The sequence below is a fragment of the Acinonyx jubatus genome, chromosome A3, assembly GCF_027475565.1.
Source record: "Acinonyx jubatus isolate Ajub_Pintada_27869175 chromosome A3, VMU_Ajub_asm_v1.0, whole genome shotgun sequence".
Taxonomy (NCBI): Eukaryota; Metazoa; Chordata; class Mammalia; order Carnivora; family Felidae; genus Acinonyx; species Acinonyx jubatus.
In genome coordinates this window covers 17,429,091-17,451,667 of record NC_069388.1, presented here as the reverse complement: position 1 = coordinate 17,451,667, position 22,577 = coordinate 17,429,091, and the positions used below count along the sequence as shown (strand labels likewise).

The 22,577-nt window shown below is 47.1% G+C and overlaps 1 protein-coding gene across 13 annotated transcripts in view; it reads right to left on the bottom strand.

Moving 5' to 3' along the window:
* Positions 1-22,577, bottom strand: part of PTPRT (protein tyrosine phosphatase receptor type T) — a 1,056,329-nt gene that overhangs the window by 276,092 nt on the left and 757,660 nt on the right. For all 13 annotated transcript variants that reach the window (XM_027070121.2, XM_027070126.2, XM_053199941.1 and 10 more), the window contains 2 exons: positions 15,367-15,568; positions 13,948-14,050 (listed from right to left, as the gene is read on the bottom strand). In XM_027070121.2, coding sequence (XP_026925922.1) covers positions 13,948-14,050; positions 15,367-15,568 — 305 coding nt within the window. The remainder of the gene's footprint in view (positions 1-13,947; positions 14,051-15,366; positions 15,569-22,577) is intronic.

The following is a 22,577-nucleotide window of genomic DNA, read 5'->3' as shown; positions in this document are numbered from 1 at the left end:
ATTAGGAATTCTTCAATTCAGTTTATGCTTTTTCAATTAGGCACTCTATAATTTTAATCATGGGAGCATTAACATGTTTCTGTAATTTATATACCTGTGGTATAATTAAGCCTGGGAAACACATTGCTCTAAACCTGAATAGAAGTGATTGTTTCCCTTCACACTTGCAGTATTACAGGTCCCTAATGGAGAGATGATGCCAGTTTCAAAGGAGCCATTTCTGAGTTGCAGAGGCCAATGAGAGAACTCTTGGCTTTGGTAATGTGAAGGCTGCTGTGGACCATGTGATGTCTTTGAACATCTGGCTCATGTGTAGACATCTGCATCCCAAAGCTACAACTCCTATTGTGACTTTCAAAACATTCCCGCCATTGGAAACTGCTTTGGACAACTATTCTTGGAAACTAATTTCAATTAAGCAGGAACAGGGTGTCCTGGCAGGGGAGATGTTATCTGAGAGTCGTGGGAAGCAGATGGCTTAGAATTGAAGAAACTGAACAATAGGCTAAAACTTAGCCTGGATTGGGACCAAACTCCTTTTTGTACAGTGATTCCTCTTCCCACTTCTCTAGTTCTGCTCCTCTCATAATTTCTGCTCTGCCTTTTAGCTACAAAGCAGGGCCTGAATCCTGTGTGCAAGGTAGTTCTCTTGGGATTCTGAGCAGTTCTGCAAATTCAAGGAATTCAGAGGCGCACTGAAAGTTTTTGTGCTTATTCAGACTGAACCTCTGAACTTTCTGAAGGTTAAAAACGTTCATTTTTTTCTCTTCTTCCTGCTCTCCCCACAATAGCAAATTCAGATTTGCTGACTGCAATAAAAGGAAAAAGAACATAATCAAAACTGGCCCAGGGGGACAATGCATACAGATTCCAACCCAGCTGACTGACGCGCCCATATTGCTGTAACATTTTGGCATTCAATATATTTTGTCTGATCTAAGAAAATATGCAACTTTTTATAGAGTGAAAGTTGGAAATGGATTTGTTTCTCCCAGGCTGCTGGAGCCTTCCACAAAAGAATACAGATTTGTTCAGATCCTGACACTCCATCTCACCAAACATCCATCTTCTACCTAAGCCCCGTATCTGCACAGAAGTGGTATCTTCAGATGTGCTATCAGCATGTAACAACACAATATGAATTCTTTCACACGCCATTGTTGTCATCGCAGGAAAACAGGGGTGTGTTTTTGGCCCCCGTATGGACTTTACAAATAGAAGTAAGCTGGCAGAGATCCTAGTTTGACTAAAATTCATTATCTTCATGCTGAAACATACACCAAAACAGACACAAGTTCCAAAAGCTGTAAAACCAACAGGGGCAACCTCACAGTAACACATAAAACAATTACTTCCCCATGTCAGGAGAACAAGTAAGCATCGGTGCCACAGAAGAGAATACTTCCCTAAGAGCTCCTCTCCCCATATGGGAGTCCAGCTGTAAGCTAACCCAGTGGTGCTGGAGTTGTGGTTCAAGACCAGCATGACCATCATCTGGGAGCTTGTGCAAATACAGATTCTCAGGTCTGGTGCTGTTATCCCTGGGGATGGGCAAAAATCTACATTTTTACTAGCCCTCTAGGGGATTCTAATAGCCACTGTGATTTGATAACCCTGGGGTTAAATCATTTCCCAGATGCAGAGTGATGCAGTGGAGCTTGGGGAGCCTACTTCAGTAGGTCAGGGTCTCAGCAGTAATGGGACCAGTCACAGGTTCCATTCTGGCTCTGGGGTCTTACACATTATGCCTGTGTCTAAGTCCCCATTAACAGCCCCTTGGAAGCCATATACAGAGCTTGACCTCTTTTTACCAGCCCCCTGAGGGCCTAGAGCCCTGCAGTAAAAACAGAATTTTCTGTGATGATGGAAATGCCGTTCAATATGGTAGTCACTAGCCACATATGGTTATTGTACTTGAAATGGGGACAATGTAATTAATGAAATAAAGTTTAATTCATTTAATTCATATTAATTTAAATTTAAATAGCCCCCATGGAGTCGTGGCTTCAGTACTGGACAGAGTAGGTTCAAAATCTTGCCCATGAATCCTTGTGTTATCGGTGCTACTATACCTCCTGCCCTGGCCAGGAACACTTATTTTATACATTTATAATCTTTAGAAATTGCTTAGGGAACCTACATCCAAGTGGAAATGCACCAGTTAAACAGCAAATTGCAAGCAGTTATAGCCAGGCAAGAAAATGATGGGTTGCATTGTGAAAGGGGGTGAGTACAAATTTCTTCTGCTTCATGGCAGAGACTCTAACCTTTAAGTTGTGCTTGTCCTACCAAAAAGCCAGGGCTTTCAAGATCACCTCCCTCAATGCTGCTGAGAGGAGGCAACTCTCTGAGCAGCCGCAGGCAGCTGGAGTGAGCATTGTGCAGAATGCTTTTTGGATGAGAGTAAACCTCCTTGGAATCTAACATGGCACAGATCCATGTACCAGCTCAGAAGAACATCAATAGATTAGGCTATAGAAATGCACTTGATGGAGGCTGACTTGAAAGTCTGACCTTTGGGCAGTTGCAGACAGAAAGACTAAGAACCATCAGTTACAGCTGTGCAAGATCTGAGACAAAGCAGTGATGCAAGCTGTCACGGGGCCCAGAACACTGTGAGAAATACAAGTCAGCAGAATAAAAGTTGGAGTAAAACTGAGACTCAGGAGAAGGCACCCTGTAGAATCCCTGTTGCTCTTGCAAAGGGTTTCACCACCTCCCCGGGGTTGGGAGGATTAGCATGGTAAGGATTACATCTCCTTAGACAGGCTGCCCATGATAAGCCTGGCCTCTTTGGTCCTTGAAATACTTGGCTTCAATGACGTTTACCTTCAACCCATTACCATTCTTCCACTACCACTACCAACATGGTAACTCCTGGAGCCACATTATTCCATTGCGGGGTTCCATTACTAAAACCTTATCTTTGATCATTTATTCTCTGAATGCCACTTTCTGTCTGTCCAGCCTCTCCCAACCTTGTACCCTCTGCACAGATTCCTCAACAGCATTGGGGTCACCTGGCCCTCAATATCTCTGTTATCTGCACAGCTAGCTCCATGGGCTTTTCAAATCAAGCCTGGACCATATGGCCCATTTTAAGCACTTTTGTTGGTATCATCATCTTCCTTTTCCTATGGTCCTTGATCAAGGTATGAGTCTCTCTTCTTTTCTACTGTAAGAGCTGCTGGGAGCTCTTAGAGAATTCTGAACAACAAAATTTCAACCATCTCCTGTTTAAAGCAAAAACAGAAACAAAAAACAATTAACAACAACCTTCTTTGGTTTTCATGTTTTAACTCTGCCCTGGTTTTTCTTCTACTTCTATGGCCAGCCCTTCTCCATCTCCTGTGTTGTTCCTTGACAGAGTTTCATAGAGCTGTCTTCTTCGTCTCTTCCTGTAGATCCTCTCCCTGGATAAGGTCACCTGCTCCTCCCATGCTTCAAATACCACTTGAATGTTAATGGTTCTCAAATCTAAAACCCCTGGTCTCATGCCTCTATAGCTCTCCAGCCTTCTGGAATTTAAATAGTCCCTATGGTAGGAGGTGAACATGACAACCACACTGTCTCTTTTCCCTCATGCCAGTGACAGTCTGTTTCCATCTCTCCAGATGGCAGACGGTCCAAAATAGAACACTCTTTCGTTCTTCATGTTCCAGCAACTGCTCCTCCTGCTCCATTTAAAATATTCTTTCTGAAACACCTGTTTTTCCTCCTTGGTTTGAACCTAAGGAATAAAATCCAGAAGCCATCAACACCAGAACCAATTCTTGGTAAGTTGGGTCACTGGGTTTTTTGGGGGGTCGATAAAGGGAAACCTGCAATACAATTAGGGTGAGCTGAAGTGAATGCAAACTCACCTACATTATCTGGGGCCCACCTTTCCTCCGTTTTGTTCTCCTGGGTGGTCTTCCTGATTGCACTCTGTGCCATACTCAACGGACTGATTCTGTCTCTTTGGGAAGTTTCACTGGTGGTTACCTGTCCCTCTAATCACAGTTACAAATGCCCTTAGTCGCCATATTTAGAGTAAGGGGTAGCCCCACTGGGAACAGCTCTGCAGTAGTATTTATCCCACTATGCCTCATTTCTGGTTGTTTCTTTTTGTATCTGGCTCCTCCTCTTCCCCAGTTGGTGTGATGAAATCCCGGCCAGCGTGTAGACTTGGCAACAAATGGTATTACTTTCAGAGCTAAATCTCACAGTCTATGTGGGAGTGCCTCTTGCCCATCCCTCCACCAAAGTGGGACACATAGCACTCCTCATCTTCAGGCCCCAAAAAAGGTATCCCAGAGAGTGGGGAGCTAAGTGAAATAAATGATGTTTCAAGAAAGAGTATCCAGTATAACTGTCATTTCTCATCCCTCCCAAAGTGGACATGGACTCAGAAACACCTCAGGCTACCTGCTAATAACTCCTCAAAATTTTCATTTTTCCTTCTTAACTGGACACCTTTTGCGCTCCTATCTTAGAATCAAATGGTAACGATGCCAATTTTGGTCACTGCACCTCCAAGGGACCAGCAAAAGCCTTCTGTGATTGTGCCTCATACTCCCCCATCTGGGCTCCACAGTTACTAAAGGAATCCTGGAAGAAACTTGGCAATTTTTCCTTTTCTTTCCAATGAAGTTTTTTCTTTCTTTAAGAGTTGACTGGATCTTTGGGGCGCCTGGGTGGCTCAGTCGGTTAAGTACTGGACTTCGGCTTAGGTCATGATCTCATGGTTTGTGGGTTCAAGCCCTGCGTTGGGCTCTGTGCTGACAACTCGGGGCCTGGAGCCTGCTTTGGATTCTGGGTGTCCCTTGCTCTCTGCCCCTCCCCAACTCATGCTCTGTCTCTCAAAAATGAATAAACATTAAAAAAAACTTAAAGAGTTGACTGCCTCTCCAATTTGTACTGCAGCTAGTCACTGTGTATTTCAAAGCCACCGTCTTAACTATCTGCACCTGTCAAATGCAAAGGACTGGGGTTCCTCATCAGGAGTGAAAACAACTTGCAGTTGTGTTGTCGACCATTCACCATGTTCTTCTGTCTCCCTGTACTCAGACTGTCATACTGTTGGCCTTCCAAACCAGAGCTGACCCCCTGTGTACTAGGCCTTAAGCATCCCATGAAAGCATGTCACAAGTCCTACCTGACTTTGGAGGACATCCCTCAGAGCTCCCCAGGGAGCTCTCCTGGACCACACAACCTGTCCTTGTGCAGCTGGTTACTAATCCCCAGTTAGGGCCCAGGCCATGTTCACCACCAATGGTCTCTCCTGGATAATGTGTCCTTGCAGACTCTTGCTGCCCTCAGTGCTCCTTGGCTCAGAGAAGGGCTCCATCCTCCAATCCACGAATAGGCCAAAATGTGGGAGTCACCCTGGACAATGTCTTTTCCTCCCCACCCACCTGCCTGCTCCTTAGAGAGAAGTCATCATCAAAGCTGCTGCCTAGTCAGCTCAAGGCCCTCTCTCTACCTCCACCACCACTAGACCCTGGGTGAATGTCCTTTTTCACCTGGACACCAATGTTCTGGCCCTTTCCCATCAAGCCTCATCAGGTGTCACTCTCCTTCGCATTTCCTGCCCACTGCTGTCCTCCTGGCCTCGTTTTAGTCTTTCTAACTTCATCTCCTGCCTGGTCTGATTCCCTTTTAGGGAAAAAAAAAACACCAGTAAGGTTTGCATTGTTGAAATGGCTCCCACTGTGGGCAAGAAGGGCTCAATCCTAATGGAGGTGTGTGGGGAACCATGTGGCACACACCTCCTCCAAAGGACAGGAGGCGGGGCACTGCTGGACTGCTGTCTCCTGTTGGCATTAAATTCCATGTTTGTTTGTTTGTTTTTAAGTTTATTTACTTTGAGAGACAGAGAGAACAGAGGAGGGGGCAGAGATAAAGGGAGAGAGAGAATCCTAGGCAGGCTCCATGTTGTCAGCGTGGAGCCCATGTGGGGCTCAAACTCACGAACTGTGAGATCATGACCTGAGCCCAAACCAAGAGTCAGACACTTAACAGACTGAGCCACCCAGGTGTCCCAAATCCCGTGTGTCTGAGCTGTACCTGCCCGCTCAGACCAAACAAGGTCTGTGGGGTTTTGGAGAAAGCACAAAAGCAGAGACGAGAAAAGGAGGGGGTGCTGGTGTTAGAGGAGGGATCCTGTAACTTAGTACGCAGGGAACAGGCCAGCTCAGCCACAGCTGAAATCAGAGGTGGGGTGGGGAGGTAGCACCAACCTAGTCAGAACTGGTGGCCACGGCTAACAGTCTGTGTTGTCAATGAGTGTCTGTGGCACCACGTGAACAGCGCTGTCTCTGCCTTTAGGATATCAGCTTCACGTGGGACTGTGTGCTCATTTCCGGATCTCCAGGGCTGCACAATGTCTGGCACATGGTTGTTTGCTCCGATTCCAGTTAGGTATTTACTGACTTACTTAATGAATTGTGAACGGATAAACCTGGCTCACCTCCTGGGATCTGCTCCCACCTTTCCTGCTTGGTTTTGATTTCAGGTACCTACTCTGGTTCCCCATATTTATAAGATCTCACTTCAGGAAGCTCACGTGGGTCCCCATGATCATTCCTGATGATGCTTTGGATCTGATTTACTTTGATTTCACAACACATATGGGCATCTCCTCCAAGCCGAGGGCACTGCTCTCAGCCCTTGATTTGCTGGCCTTTAAGCAGTTGAGGTACCCTAACCCTGTCTGTTTCATTTAGTATTTCTGAAAATGTGCTGAAATTTGAGGATCTGTTTTTAAGGCATATTGTTTTGAGGATTCTGTGACACTCTTGGAGATAACTGCATGTTTCCTTATGAGCCACACCCTTGCCAGCACCCTGCATGCAGATTTTCCATGATGTCAGAGCAGCAAAGGATGAACAGTCATCAGCTTACAGCAGGGCTCAGAGAATCACCTCTCCCATGGCTACCAGGGGAGGGAGCCACTCTCGGTCTCAACGGCTTGGCCAACCCAAGGAGGAAGTTGAACAACTACCAGGTGCATTCGACACACTTTACCTCCTTTGATCTTCACAACAATCTGTGACGTGGGTACTTCCCATTTTTCTAACAAGCAGCTCTGAGATCAGAGGAGTTAAGTAACTGGCTCAAGGCCACTCATGAGTCAACTGCATGAGGCTGGGTATGATTGCAGAAGGCTTTGCTTTTCTGGCGTATCCCACTGGGAAGTTAGCTACGGCAGGAGGACACTAAGATGTCACGGGCTGGTAGAGACTGAAACGACAAGTCCCTGACCGGGGACTGGCCAGGGCAGAGTGGGGGCCCCCAGGGGAGCCAATGTATCCTGCTGCACAGTGGGGAATGGCCCCAGGTGTAGCAGATTTGAACTCCACATTGGACAGGTAGAGAATGCCATGCTCGGCACAGAGAATGGCATAGACAAGGGCTGGAATGCTTACGGGAGAGCCAAGAGCTGCCAAATGTTCCCCATACCTCTCAGGACAAAGTCCAAACCCAAAACGATGATTCTTTACCGCGCCCCAGCCTGTTCCTTTGCCTCCCTGCTCCCCTCTGCCCAAGTGTGCTGAGGTCCCTGCCACCTCTGAACACACCGTGCACCTTCTCTGCCTTGGCTCCTGTGTATGCTGCTCCCCCCTCCTTCACTAAGCAAACTCCCCGCAAGCTGGCAGGTCTCAGGTCAGGCAACACTGTCTCCAGGAAGCCCTCTCTACACCTGAGCCCATCAGGCTAATGATGGGTGCCTCTGCCCTGAACCCTCATAGAAACCTCTGACCAAGCATTTTTTTTTTTTTTTAGTTTTTCTGATTATCTTCCCGACAGAACTGCATTGTCCCAAATGGTAGCCGCGAGCTATGAGTGACCCTGAAATTCTTTAAATTTAAATTAATTTAAGAAATAAACAAATTCAGTTCCTCAGTTACAGTGGTCATATTTCAAGTGCTCAATGATAGCCACATGTGGTTGGTGGCGACGACTGGACAGCACAGAGACTGGACATTTCCATCAGGGCAGAAAGTCAATGGGGCAGTAGCACTCTTCCAGATTTAGAAGCTGAAGGCAAGGTCTGTGAAGGGTACCTCCAGTCCCAGCACCTGCCATCTACCAGGTGCGCAAAACAGACGTGCGGAGTCACTTACTTATTTGTGTTTTGAGCACCTACTACATGCCGGACACTGTCCCAGGGAAAGGGAATCCATCAGTGTCAAGCCTCGGGTTTCCTGGAGCTCACAGTCTAGGGAGGGGAGGGCAAGAAACAAAACCAAAGGAAACATACTGGCAAGTGCATAACACAATTAAAGAAAGAATGATGAAGGAAGCCCCCTGGGCCCTGTTGAGTAAAAACTGGTAACGGGGCGGAGTGAAAGGGAATAAAACTAGAAACAAAGGTTGCAGCTAGATTCTGATGGACCTGGCGTTCCATGTTAAGAAGCTTGAACTCAACATAGTGGAAAGCCAATGAATGACCCATTTAAGAATTTTAAGGGAATCATGAGAATCTATCCCCCAAAACCAAGAGCACACTGTATATACACTGTATGTTATCTAACTTGACAATAAATTATACATATAAATTATATAAGAAGAATTTTAAGGGACACTCCAACAGCTCAGTGGAGGATGGACTGAAGGAAGAAAAATTGATGGGAGGCAAACCAGCAAGACCACCCGGGCAGGACAGGTGAAGCGTGGCAGAGGGGCAGAAGCAGCAGCTAATCCCGAAGTGATTCTAGACTGCACTGGACAGGTCCCTGTGACTGATGGGAGGGGAAGGAACACAGGGGAACGTCCCTGAAGAAGCCAACTGGGGCTCTGGGGCAGGATCTGCTACAGAATCTGGGGCTCTGCTTCAGGGACTGCATTTTGGGTGATAAATTCACAGCCAAGTTACTTTCTTATGAAGGTTACTACAGATACATCAGCGTGACAGGTGGGGCGTGGGGGAAGAAGGTTTGGCGGGTTCGAGTTGGAGCTGAATATTAGATTCTAGTCACTATTTGATTGATCTTTTAAGCAATTCTGGGATTCTGTCACTTAAAAACCAATAAATCTTTGAAGGCCTGAGGAAAGCAATGCAAAAGCAATAAATCTCCATTGTGGAGTATGAGAAAAATAGGCCAAGCTTCCGAGGTGGTTTGGATGGAGGGATGGGGGTGCAGGAGCCCCGCACGACAATCCACCCTTCTCCCCCTCGCCTCCCTGTGTGCCCAGTTCTACCAGGCAGAGTAGATTAGACCCATGGGGCTCCCCAGGGGCAGCAAGCAGCCGAGCAGGAGCTGGGGTCTGGCTAAGCCAGGACCAGAACGCTGCTGGCAGACGGAGGAAGAAAGCTACTTGGGTGGGGCCTGCAGCTGAGGCCCAGGGGTGAGGCTGCTGGAGAATGGGCTGCTCCACCCAGAGATGCGGGGTCCCAAGTTACGGGCTGGGCCTGCATAGTCCAGGGTTGGAGGTCCCCTGGGAAGGCATCTCGCCTGCCCCGGATTCTCTAGTTACTGGAAGCTCACTCCACAACAGCCCCACCGAAAAGTTACTGAGTCATCACTCGGCATCGCAGACATGGGGAACCCAGAACTCCTTGAGGGAGCAATGAACTCAGAAGCAGGAAGCAAGGTCCACACACAGACTTTGTGCAGAATGAGCTCCATGACCTTGGACCATTCAGTATCTTAGACTTCAGCTCCCTCCTGTGATACAGAGATGGTATGCCCCACCCAGCTCACTGAGTGATGATCACATGATACAGTGAAATTAAAGGAGCATTCAACTATAAAGTAGGAGTCCAGGCATCCATGACCCAATCTATCTAGTGAGCTCATTGTGCCCTGTGGTTAGAGAGGAGCCTTCACTGTCTTCTCTATGCCCCCATGTCCCCCACCTGCGGGACTCTTCACTGGCCCGCTTGTCAGGGGTGTGCCCATCTCTCTGGACAGTGCAGTTCTTCCATCAATATACTGTCCCCACAGGCTTCAAAGCATCTTGTTTTGCCACTTTCAGCTCAGTATTGTGTCTGCTCACCTGCTTGATGCCCCACCCCCCTTCCTGTTCACATGCACACTTGCTGAAAGTTAAGGCTCAAGAGGACAGGTGTGTATCTACCTTGTTTCCTGCTACATCCCCATTGCTTAGCTCAGTTCCTGGGACATCTCAAGGGCTCAATAAATATGTGTTGAATGATCTAATGGTCCACTGCCTCCCAGATGGGCATCCTAGTGCCTAGAGTTCAAGGTGAACGAGGGCTAAGGTAACTGAAATCTACTGGGATATTGCCACTGCTGTCACTGCAGTTGACCTGGAAGTCATACTAACTGGCACTGGTTAATCTCCTTCCCTTCTTGGCAAATGCCCAAGCAACAGTCTGAAAATAATCCCAGAAACTGAGCCTATACCCACTCTCAATGATCCAGAGCCTTGGGAAGAAAAGCAGTCAGACATTTACAGACACCAAGCATTGCCCCTTTGAGCAGTGACATTTAATTTTTTTTTCCCCCAATGGAAATGTCACCAAAGTATGTTACGCACAACTTTCTCCTCAGGAGGTTGTGAGAAATGGGTGTTGGCTTAGGGTCAGCTGAACTGAGTTTAAGTTCTGTCTGTACCCCTTGCTTGTTTTGTGGCCTGAGTCAACTTACTTGGTTTCTATTTATCTCAGTTTCCATATCTGCAAAATGGGGGAGACAATTATCACAACGTTGTGAGGATACAGATAATTTATGTACAGGGACAGACATGCAGCAAGGGCTTACTTGTTAAATGGAAACCAGCAGCCTCTTTTAACTTGAAGACACAGAACCTAACACTACATTTTTAGTTGAACCAGAACAGCTAATGAACACCCATGGCTGTGAGGGGCTACAGCACGTATGCCTCCCTGTTTGCTGAATCTCTGTGTCTGTTTTGTAGACCTGCCCTGTTTTTCTGCTGCTACTCACTGTCATTTCTCACTGCTACTGGGGCATTTCCATTCCCACCTCCTAATTTACTACAGTCTTAGGATGTATGAGCTTATTACAAAGATGTGCAAACTAAGAGCATGTAGGCTCAGAGGGAAAGTGTAAGGGGCACCTCTTTGGGGGAACTGGGAAAGCTTCCCCAGAAAAAAATAGTTTGGGCTGCTCAGAGGACCCCTTTTGGGAAGGGCTGGATGTAAATCTCATCTTTATCACTTGCTGACTATGTGAGCATGAACTTTGGTTTCCTCACTTCTAACAGGGATGTAATAATTCTAATAGGTTAGTCAAGGTTAAACTCTTGGAACGTAACAGTTGCTTACTTGCAATCCCACCCAGCAGCCAGTTGCCCAATAAAACATGGTGATAATTACTCCCATCTGTGTTCAGCTGGCTTCGATGAGTTTTCAGGGGTTCACAGACATATAATCTGATTCATCTTGAGGATGGGACCCTGAATCCTCTGTAGAAGAATTAACTTTATCCTGCCACTGGGCAAAACCAAGATTGCTTCTTTCTCAGTAAAATTTTTTCTTTAAAAAGAAGTTTTTCTGAGACTTTGTGCTGGAAAGTAGTTAGGGGCTCCTAAGTAAAAAGCAACAGTCCTTCCTTCCCCATCATGGAATTAGGGTCTCAAAAGGCTTTGGAAATTTGAACAGGAAGGCAGTGGAGAACGCCGTGACCCTACAGAGAGGGTAGATTGTCAAACACTGTTTTGAAAGAACCTCCTAAGTGCCACAGAGAAGAAGCAAAGCTAACAATAACTCTCGAAGGTCTGCTCTGCTTTGGGTACTTCCGTATTTTGTGCTAAGCCTCTGCGAAATAGCTACCATCCATGCTTTCCAGATAAGGAAAACTGAGAGTCAGGGGGATTAAGTAACTCGCCCAAAGTCACACAGTAGTGTCAGAGCGGGATTTCAATCTACTGCTGGCCCGCTGCCACCAAAGTCAGGTCCTCTCCATCGCCCCACCCAGCAGCCGGCACACTACAGTGAGCTACATGGAATCTGCACCTGCCGGGAAGCCACAGTGGGATTGCAAGTGATGAAGTCCCCTTGCTGATTTGTAGCCTTGCAGTAATGAAAGGGAGTACCTGGGTCTGCAATATAAAGGTCGTGGGCTTTTGGTCAGATCTGACCTATGCACCTGGGTCAGCAGCTAACTTGCTGTGTAAAGTGGGGCAAGCTATTGCTTTTTTCTGGACCATACTTTCATCATCTGAGAAGCTTTCTAAGATTTTGAAATGGTGACTGATGCTGCTGTATGAGAGGTAAGAGCTGGGAAAGGGAGCGAGGCACTGGTGGCCTGAACAGAACACATGATTTGGCACCTGTAGGCCCTGCACTCAAGTTCAGCTTTCCTACTTTTTTGTGTGCCCTTGGGCACTTCTGAGCCTCAATTTCTTCATGTGAAAATGAGGATCATCACTTAGAGAATGTGTAAGAGAGTGAAATCCATGTACAGAGAGAGAATCAAATGAAAATGTTGCATGAGAGTAACAGGAAGAAAAGTAGTAACTCAAGTAATTATTCATATGACATAAGAGCCACCACCTGTTTTGGCTCATCACAGGTAGGACAGTCCTGGAACATATGTGGAGAACATAAGGTGAGAGTTCTATAGCCAGGTGCTCCACAAACACCACGCACACCCACTGCAAGGCCTGAAGGATTCATCTGACTTAGGGTAGAACACAGTCCAAAATCTTTAGAAGAGATGAGAACTTCCAAATTGCTGCAGTTGATTTCATTTGCTCCGCCACCTACAGTTTCTGGGTAGAGCTGGATCCGGTTTGGAAAACAGATAACTAGACCATCTCAGTTGCCTCCATCCTGGCTGGTCTCCCAGTCTCTGGTGTCACAAGAGTGATATTGCATGTGACTATCCAGTGGCTTCCTGTGACCCCTCAAACAAACTGGAGATTCTCAAACATGGTCCCCATTCTCACCCGACCACTCCTGCCTTGACCTTTATGCTAAAGTAAATTCCAGAGCCTTGGATTAACTACTACCCATGCATCAGGCTGCTTCTCTCCTTCATGCCTTCCTAATGCTCGACCCTCTTACTGCCTTGGCAACATCTTATATCACATTTAAGAGACAGCTCGGTGTCACCTGAGAATGTCAGCTGGGAATTTCTTCTCTATAAGCATACACTGTATTGCAATTATGTTTTCATGTTTCTTGTTTCCCAACTGAAGTTTAACTTTCCTTAGGAAATGACTTATTCACAGCTAGTTTGCTACTATCTCCCAAGCAGTTAAACAGTGCCTGGCCCTGAGCAACTTGCTCAACAGGTGTTTGTTGAAGGAATGGACGAATAAATGAATCATTTGGGTCCCTTGTGCCCCACCATTCCTGGTAGATAAGATACTCAATGCATGCTTGTTTAACTGAACTGAGCCAATTTGAAAGCCACTGCCCTTGTGCAGAGTGCAGTTGTTTCCAAGAGATGCCCACCTTCCTGGCAACCGTGAGCCTGGGGACTTGCACTGGCTCAGCTTAGCTACTGAACTACTTGCACTGCCTTGGCCAGAAGTATGCTCCTCAACTCCAACAACCTCTTGTGAAAGTCAGCAGTATGACCTTGCAAGTCCTCCTGAGGGACTCTAGTACCCCAAGGCCCTAACTGGACCAGCCCGGAGGTCTTGTCCCATTTACATGATTAGTTTGTTTGTAGAATTCAGCAAGTCGGTCCATGTGTCTGTTATGGCAGTCATATATGGAAAGGATATCCTTCCAGGAGATTCTGTTTCCAGGCCTCCAACCCCACTAAATAAACTGACCATAGGTGTGTTCCAGGAAGTTCTCTCCCAGCCCTCCTCATGTCCCCATCAGCATGTTCCCTCTGAACCCATCCTAATTCCTCACTGCTGGGGGAGAGACTCTTGGCCCAGTGGCACCCCCTGAACTGAGTTTGGGGCTGCTGATTCTCATTTTCCAGAAGCCTCACTTCTAGCCAGTCCTGTTCATGGGCACTGCACGGTGCAGAGAAGAAAAAGCACGAAGTCCAGGAGAAGAACCCTCCTCACCTGACAGGGGCTCCCCGTGACTGAGCAGGCTTCAGCATCACCGTGATGGTCGTGTCCGTTTCATTCAGTGGGGTGTCTGTGTCATATTCCGGCATCGATGGAGCTGGACAGAGAGAGGAGGGCACTCAGCACAGAACTCCTGCTAACTACCTCCCCTGCTGCCATTCCTAAAGACACCCAGGATGGCCAGAAGGAGGACACTGGGAAAGGGCTGGGCGAGAGTCACATGGCATCCCAGGTTTTCAGCACAGTTCTCCTTCCAACCTGCCTGTGGGTCCCTTCAAGGTGCAGAAGATAGAGGGGAAGGATGGCAGTGATGTGGCCACTAGCCCTCAGCAATCAAAGAGTTGCACACCATAAACAGATGAATGCAGGAAGTGTAAGTACTTAACAAAGATGTAAAAGCAGAGTCGACCTCCTTAAACACATCTGAAATGCAAATTACAGCAGTGATGAACTAGTTCCTCTTATCTTTTCTCTCTCTCTTTTTCACGAGACCCTCCCTTCTCTTATCCCCGACTGATGGGAAGACAACGTAGTCTAATCCCTTGGGAAGCTAATCTAGCCATCTGTATGATGAGCTATTAAAACCCATAGCCCTTTTAATTCAGTATTTCAATTTCTGGAATTTAATCCTAAAGTTATAATCCAAACCAAGGAATTAAACTATATTCTGTAACATGTTTACTGAAGAGTTATTTTCTAAAAACATGCAACCACAGGGGAATGTTTAATTAAATTACGTCCATCCGCTTGACAGAACATTATCATGAAAGCAATGTACCAACATGTTAGATGCTTATGGTATAAATAAAGATAAGTGAAAACATTAAGTTGCAAAAACCACTGTGGGTGTCTATGCAAAATACGTATGCATGCACACCAGAGGTATTTGCAAAACTTGTAAATTGTAAAATGGGATCTGAGATAATTCCGTGTTGAATGTGTCTGGCGGTGGAGGGGACCCTACTGGTGACCAGGCGGGTGAAATCTCAGACATCCATGGCATTGTAACATTCATGCATCCATCCATCCATCCATCCATCCAACATTTCATGAGAACCTATGGTTGTGCCCTGTACTGCCAAAAGGAATATTCTTGAAAAGAAATCATATTTTTACAAACGAATTTGTATGGGAAGAAGACGTCCTATTTAATGCAATTGTATGATAAATTATTTGGTGAATCACTTAGTGTTCCCTCTGGTCTAGTCTAATTAGTATGTTTTTTACACTTTAGGAGGTTTGTGGATTTGGTTTCTTCACGAACTACAGTGATACACGCCAGGGGATGCATCCTCTTACTTGCTCCAATACCATGAGGTGACAGCTGGCTCTGCCCTTTTTCACTCCCAGGAAAATTATGAATGGGGAAAAAACAGACCACCCTTCTTCCTTTCCCCTTTCTAAGACACATACCTGAAATTTTGGTGGCAATCCTAGTGGTGACAGGGGGCCCAAAGCCTTTTGCTGTGCTGGCCTTGATGGTGAAGGAGTAGGTGGTCCCCGGGTACAGACCCACAAAGAGGTGGTGGGTTTCATTCCGGAGCTTGAACACTTTCCCCCGCTGGCTGGAGAGGTCGGCACTCGGGTCCAGCGAGCCAACAGCCTTGTAGTTGATCTGTACAACAAGCCAGAAAACAAACAAATAAATACCTCGCGCGGGAAGCTAGATGGAGCTCATCCAGGGGAATGTCAGGAGAGCAAAGGAGAAGGAGGCATGTAAGTTTGAACAGCAAGTTCTGCTGGGATCGTCCACCTTACAGATGGTCCCAGCCTCGCAAGAGCACTGTGGACATGCGCCAGAGTGCTGCTGCCCAACAGAAATAGAATGTGAGCCACACCTACGCTTTTCAATCATCTAGTGGGCACATGAAAAGAAAGTAAAAAAAGAAAGTAAAATTAATTTTCACATTTTGTTGAACCCGATATATGCAGAATATTAGCATTTCAACCTGTAATCAACATAAACATTTAATGTGATATTTTAGATTCTATTATGCATATTAAGTCTTAGACATCTAGTATGTAGTCTGTCCTTTATGGCACATCTCCATTTGGACTAGCCAAGTTTCAAAAGCTCTGTAGCCCCGTGTGGCCAGCGGCTGCCACACTGGACAGCACAGCTGTAGAGCAGTGTTTATGTGTGACATCTGACAAGAATGGCTTGGAAGGCCACTTAAGAATGCAGCCTCCTCGCCCCTTCCTCCCCATGGTGCTCTCTGCTGCTTTCTCACGCGGTATCTTGTTCCTCTTCCCTAAACCTCGGGGCATCAGGATATTTATCTCATTTAAATGTTGGAGAAATGGAGACTCAACTGAAAGTAACCTGCATTAAGTCAGCACTTTCCAAACTTTCTGTGGTGAAGGCCCAGTTTCGTGTTTCCCAATCCATTGCTGACCCATAATATTCTGCAGACCCCATCGCGTGGGACTCATCATGTGAGTCTGGTAATAGCCACACCAGTCTGCACTCTGTGTAACCAGACACGTCCACTCCTCCCACACGGGGGGCTGTGGCAATGTCAAGGGACCATGAGAGCTTCTAAGTGCTCACTCTCTATTTCTGCACTTACCCTGCTGTGAGAGTAACAAAAACCGTTGGCATCCCAGCACCAGCCCCCATAGATCACACTTTTGTGTGCCACATTTGCAGGTCACACAGTTGTTAAAGTGACAAACACAGGATTGTATGTTTATTTGTTTCATCTAGTTTGTCCTATTAAACATGTCTTATTAGGGGTCCCTGAGTGGCTCAGTCGGTTAAGCCTCGGACTTCGACTCAGGTCATGATCTCACGGTTTGTGAGTTCGAGCCCCGCACCGGGCTCTGGGCTGACAGCTCAGAGCCTGGAGCCTGACTTGGATTCTGTCTCCCTCTCCCTCTGCCCCTCCCCTGCTTGCACACTGTCTCTCAAAAAGAAAAATAAACATTAAAAAAATGTCTTTAATTAGAGTATAACATACATACAGAAACTATACAGTCCAATGAATTTTTATTAACCGGACACACACGTATCACCAGCACCCGGCTGAAAGAACATTACCAGAACCAAGATGTAGCCTGCGTGCCCCCTTCCAATCCCTCCCCACCACCCTTCAGCAAGGATAACCTCTATCCTGACTTACACACAGCACAGACTAGTGTTGCCTGCTCTTGTACTTTCTATCCGTGGAAGCATACAGGGCAGCTTCTTTTGCTCCACATTGTGGTTGTGAGAGGCGTGCGGGCTGTCATGTGTAGCTCTAGGCCATGCGTTCTCATGGTTGTTCAGGGTTCTACCCTTGACACACGACTAAACCCAGGTCTGTTGGATCTAAAAGCTGTGCTCCTTACTCTAGAAGTTGCTGCCCGGCCCGGAGACAACATCGCATTAACTAAAGGATGCGTTCACTCATTGATTCACTTGTTCCTTCACAAACGTGTCCTGCATACGCCTGCACCCTGGGGCCTGCACTGCACAACTGTTGCATACACAGCCGATGTGAACACAAGCTTGAGCCTGTGCCCAGGTGTCTTCCTTTCTGAGCAATGTAGGTCAACAACACACACACCTTCTATCACTTTGTCTTCGGTCAAGAATGTCTTCTATGTGCCAGGAAGGCCAAACCCAGACAGAAACAGGAACACACCAACTTCACATCAAAAATAAGCCGTTTGCGTTTTCTGGCAAGGGCACCACGCGTTTTAGAGAAAGAGGTAACTTCTCTCTCTGTCAAGCAGTAGCAATTGATGCCACATGCCGAGGAGGAGACAGACCGGACTCCTCGGAGCAGAGCAAGCCCCAGAGGAAAAACACACTGAGCTGAAGGATTTGGGCACCTTGCAAGCAAAGCCTGGGCAGGAATACCTGTCCTGCAGGTCCTCAGTGAACCTGTCCCCAGCTTTCCCTCTGGTCACCCTCACCTGCTCCGCTTCTCAGAGAGAAACAAGGCAACCATCTGCCTCTCTGTGCTTGAGGGCTGTCCTCGGGGTGGGGGGGCACTCGCCTGCGCTGGGTAATTGGCGCCCCCAGCGGCTAGAATGATGGTAGTTGATGCACACGGTCCCTGGGCTCCTCCCATGTGACACTCCTGCAGCATCCCAGGGGACTTCCTGGAGGGATTCCGCTCTGACTGCCTCCAACATAGCTGGCTGGGAAACACATCCATCACTGGCTACTGTCCCTTCCTTTTCCTTCCCCACTCCCACCTCTCGGTGTCTCAGGGTCACCAAACTAAGACAGTGTGCTCAGGGAGGTATCTCAGGGGAGAAGTGAGCTGATGGCAGAGGATAACACAGAGTCAGAGCAGCAGTGAAACATTCTAGGGTCTCGGCAGACGGAACCACCGGGGCAAAGGCCCGGGGTAGGAACAGTCTTGGGAGAACTGAGGAAAACCCAGTGTGACCGGCAGCGGTGAGCCAAGCAAATGGGGGAGCTGAGTCCCCAGTGTGCAGCTGGATTCAGGTTTCCTGGTGACACAAGAACAGAGACACCCAGAGAGCTCTGAAGGGTGGCAGCCAAGCCCAGGTTACCAGTGCTCACGCATCCTTTTGAAATTCTGTCCCCGTCCCCCTGCCTGGGCTGGTGGCAACCACACTGATATACAGACACTGGGAGGTAAAACTCATGCCTTATTTACTAGCCAATTCCTTTTCTGCACTCCAAATTCAATCCAAAAGCGACTCAATTTCCACCGAGCTGTCAATATAATATACCGCGCTCCCCTGCTCTCCTAACCTTTCCTGGTATTACAGGATCCTCACTTACTTGTAATGAAACACTATGAATAAATCAATGTATGTTAATATAGCGTGCCTTCAATTTTTTATGAAGGGCTTCACCAAATCTAATTCCCACTGCTTTGTCAGAAATAGTCTCTGAAAAATTTAACTTGCAAGTTTTACGAAGTTAGTGGGGGGATGGACTGGGTAAGGAAAGCCAGAAGGTGAGAAAAATGGAATGGGACGGAGCTTGTGGCCGTAAAATGTGTAATGTAACGTGAATCTTTGGAAGCGGAGGAAGCGCAAGATTTGTTAGAACGGCAAACATAAAATAAAAAGTTTGTGGGGGAAAGGGTGCTGAGCTGCCTGTCAACCTGAGTCTCTTTTGATTGCTGTCAGTGAGATTCCTGGCCAGAAGCCAGAATGAGCACTTTGTAAGGAGAATCCAGTCACATTACCCCTTAGTATCAGAAAAGCAGTGGTCCCCCATTGCTCTTGGGATTAAGAGCAAGTCCTTATGCTGTGGTTTTCATCAGCTCTCTGCATGAGCTGGCCTCCCCTCCCCTCCCTCCTGCATTCCAAGACTCTATTTCAATATCTGAAAAGAACTGCAGTCTCTTTGGCCACAGGACCCTTGCACCAACTATTCTGTCAGCTCAGAACACTTTTTCCCTTCCCATGCCTCCCTTTCACCCAATTAATGACTCCTTATCCTTACATCACACTTAAAATGATGTTTTAACAAACATGGTTACCAGAGGGGTGAGGGTGGGGGAATGGGTGAAACAGGGGAAGGGGATTATGAGTATATTTACCATGATAAGCACTGAGTAATGTATAGAACTGCTGAATAACTGGGGCATCTGGGTGGCTCAGTTGGTTAAGTAGATAACTTTGGCTCAGGTCATGATCTCATGGTCCATGAGTTCAAGCCCCACATTGCGCTCTATGCTGACAGCTCAGAGCCTAGAGCCTGCTTTGGATTCTGTCTCCCTCTCTCTCTGCCCCACTCCTGCTTGTACTCTGTCTCTCTCCCTCTCTGAAATAAATAAACATTAAAAAAAAAGAATTGCTGAATAACTACAGTGTACAGCTGAACCTATAATACCATAACATATAATACTGCATGTTAACTCTACTGAAATTAGAAAATAAATAAGTAAAAGGCACCCTCCCCCCACAAATGTCACTTTTCATGAGTGCCTCCTCTGACTCTCCAGTCCACCTACTTTATGTTCCCCCAAATAACATCTCTCTCCTTTGAACAACTAATTTTACACTTAACCATGCAATTGTTTCACTCAATGTTTCACTAGCCCAAGAGTTGAAAAAGTAAAGCCAGAAAGCCAAATGGGTCTCATCATCTGTTTCGGTAAGTAAAAGTGGATCGGAGCACAGCCACACCACTCATTTATGTATCACCTCCGGCTGCTTATCCACTACCAGGGTGGGACTTGAGTCGTTGTGGCAGAGGGCCTACGGCTCACACTCTCTAAAATATTCACTCTCTGGTGCTTTATAGAAAGAGTCTGCTGAACCCTGTAGTAGACTCTAAGCTCCAAAATGGCAAGGATCTGAGGCAGATTTTGTTCCACACTTCCTCCCCTTGCACGCATGAATGAATGATCAAACTAGCTGGGTGGCTTGAGCAATTTGCTTAACTTCCCTGAGGCTAGGGGTTCTTCAAGGGTTAAATCATAATCTTAACTTCAGTTTCCGTTTTATATTGCAGAGCGACCCCTGCTTCTTTACTCCTGGAAAGCAGCCCCTCTGCTCAGAAGTAAGGCTCCAGGGGGTCCACGAATGACTTCTCTTGCCTTTGCATCAAGGCTCTGGCTGCAGCACACCAGAGGAACAAGCAGCCCTTCTACCCTGGGCTACAGAGGATGGGGCAAAAGAGGCAGGAGGAACAGAAGCAATGATTTTCCTCAAAGAGCCCCATCAGGAAGGGCCTGTTTCTTACTCACACTAAGATGGGGCCGCGCCACGCTCCGGGCACTGGCTGAGCACCGGGTGAGTTCAGATGGCAGAGCTGACAAGATTCTCGTCCTGAGAATGAGATGCTACATGAGGGTTGAGGGAAGATAGGAGATAAAGTAGGGATGAAGGAAGTGGCCAGAATGCAGAAGCGGGGGAGGGGGGAGAGGGTCAGAAGATGCAATCGGGACAAAAACACAACTTGGGGGCACTCACTCTGTGCCAGGCACTGTGAGGGGGCCTCACACAAACACCGTCTCATTTAATCCTCAAAAAGAAGATGTGGGCTCTTTATGGTCATTCCCATTTCTTAGCTGTGGAAACCGAGGCCAAGAGAGGTGTCAAGTCAAAGCTGGCGTGAGGGAAGTGATGTGTGCCATCAGGTGGTATGCTAGGACAGATGGGAACCATGAAGCATTCTCTGCTGCCTCTACTTCACCTTGGTCTCATCTCTCAGCTCGTGTGTGAATGTGGGTGCCATGATGCGGCAAGAACTTGGATAAGTCTACTAGAATACCTCAAGATGCCCTGGGAGGACCAGAGGGCTGTTCAAAGAGCTCACTCAACAACAGATGACCCCAAGTGGAGGAAACCCCTAACAGCATCAGCCGGCAGTGGGGGTAGTATAAATTGCATCAAGACCAGCCCTCCTACAGCTTGATGTTCCAGAAGCATCCTCTATAGCTTAGCACGTTCGTGCTATGCCCATGCTGTCTTCATCTTAAGCCCCTTGGGGGAGGGGGATGTCAGCACCCTGAAGTTATGCATCCCATCTACTCCCGACTTTCCTCCAATGGCTTCCAGCCCATACCCTGGAGGTCTCAACCTAGCCGAGTCTTAACAAGGCTACCAACATGGTCAGTTCATTTTAAAAACAGTTACATTAACTTTATTTTTCTTTAAACTAAAAAAAAAAAAAACAATGGTTAAAATATTTTGTCCTTTTTTGGACCCACTATAAAAGTGTTACAGGCATGGTCTTAGCCATCTTGGTGACCTCCAAGGTAAACATACAAAAAGAGATCTATTCAAGGTAATCTCTTCTTGTTAGAAGTGCTAATGTTGTCTCTTAGTTTCCTGAAAATTAAAAAATAAAATGCAAACATGTTCCTTCTGCAACAGCGTGAATGCACAGATGGCTGAAATGCACATGCCAGTGACTTCTTGGCCATGGGGCCCTTGTTTTTCCTTGAGAGCGGAGGACTGTAACAACAGCAGAGAAATGATAGTGAATGACACAAATACTGCTGCTCCCGGTGTTTCTAACACTGTTGAGCCAGCAAAAGAACGCATGGGTTTGCCACTTTGTGCACACGCAGCTACTGCTTTTGCCTCTGTTGAAACGGGGTCATTTTCTCAATCAACAAATGCTCACCGAGAACCTACTCTGTGCTATGGGCTCTGGAAAAAACATCGGTGAAGAAGACCCAGTTCCTGACTTTGGGGACAAGTGGAGGCATTAATGGATATTGCAGGAAACCGAGTCCTGGAGGAGCACAGATCTGGGAGTGACCAGTTCTGCCATAGAGAGTGAGGACAGGCATCCAGAGAAGCTGCCACAGTGTTGGGTTGGGCCCATGTTCCTCAGCCCAGACTCCAAAGCACAGAATGCCCTGGAGACCTTTTAAACACTGTATCAATGCCTGCACCCTACCCTGAACTAAGCGAATCAAACTCTCTGGGTACAAAGGCCTTGACATTGGTACCGTTTTCAATTTCTCCAGGAGATTTGACTGGGCAGCCAGGGATGACAGTGGTAGAAATGGACCCTTCACCATAAAGGGGATTAAGCAGAAGAGTTACACAATGTGGCCTGTGCCAAGGAAACGTGCCCTCACATGGCATGCTTGAAGGAAGGAAACTGACCACGGGAGCACTACAGTGGTAACGGCTGCAGGCAGGGTTGTGGGTGAATGCTGGAGCTGGTGGACCACGCTGAGGAGGAATAA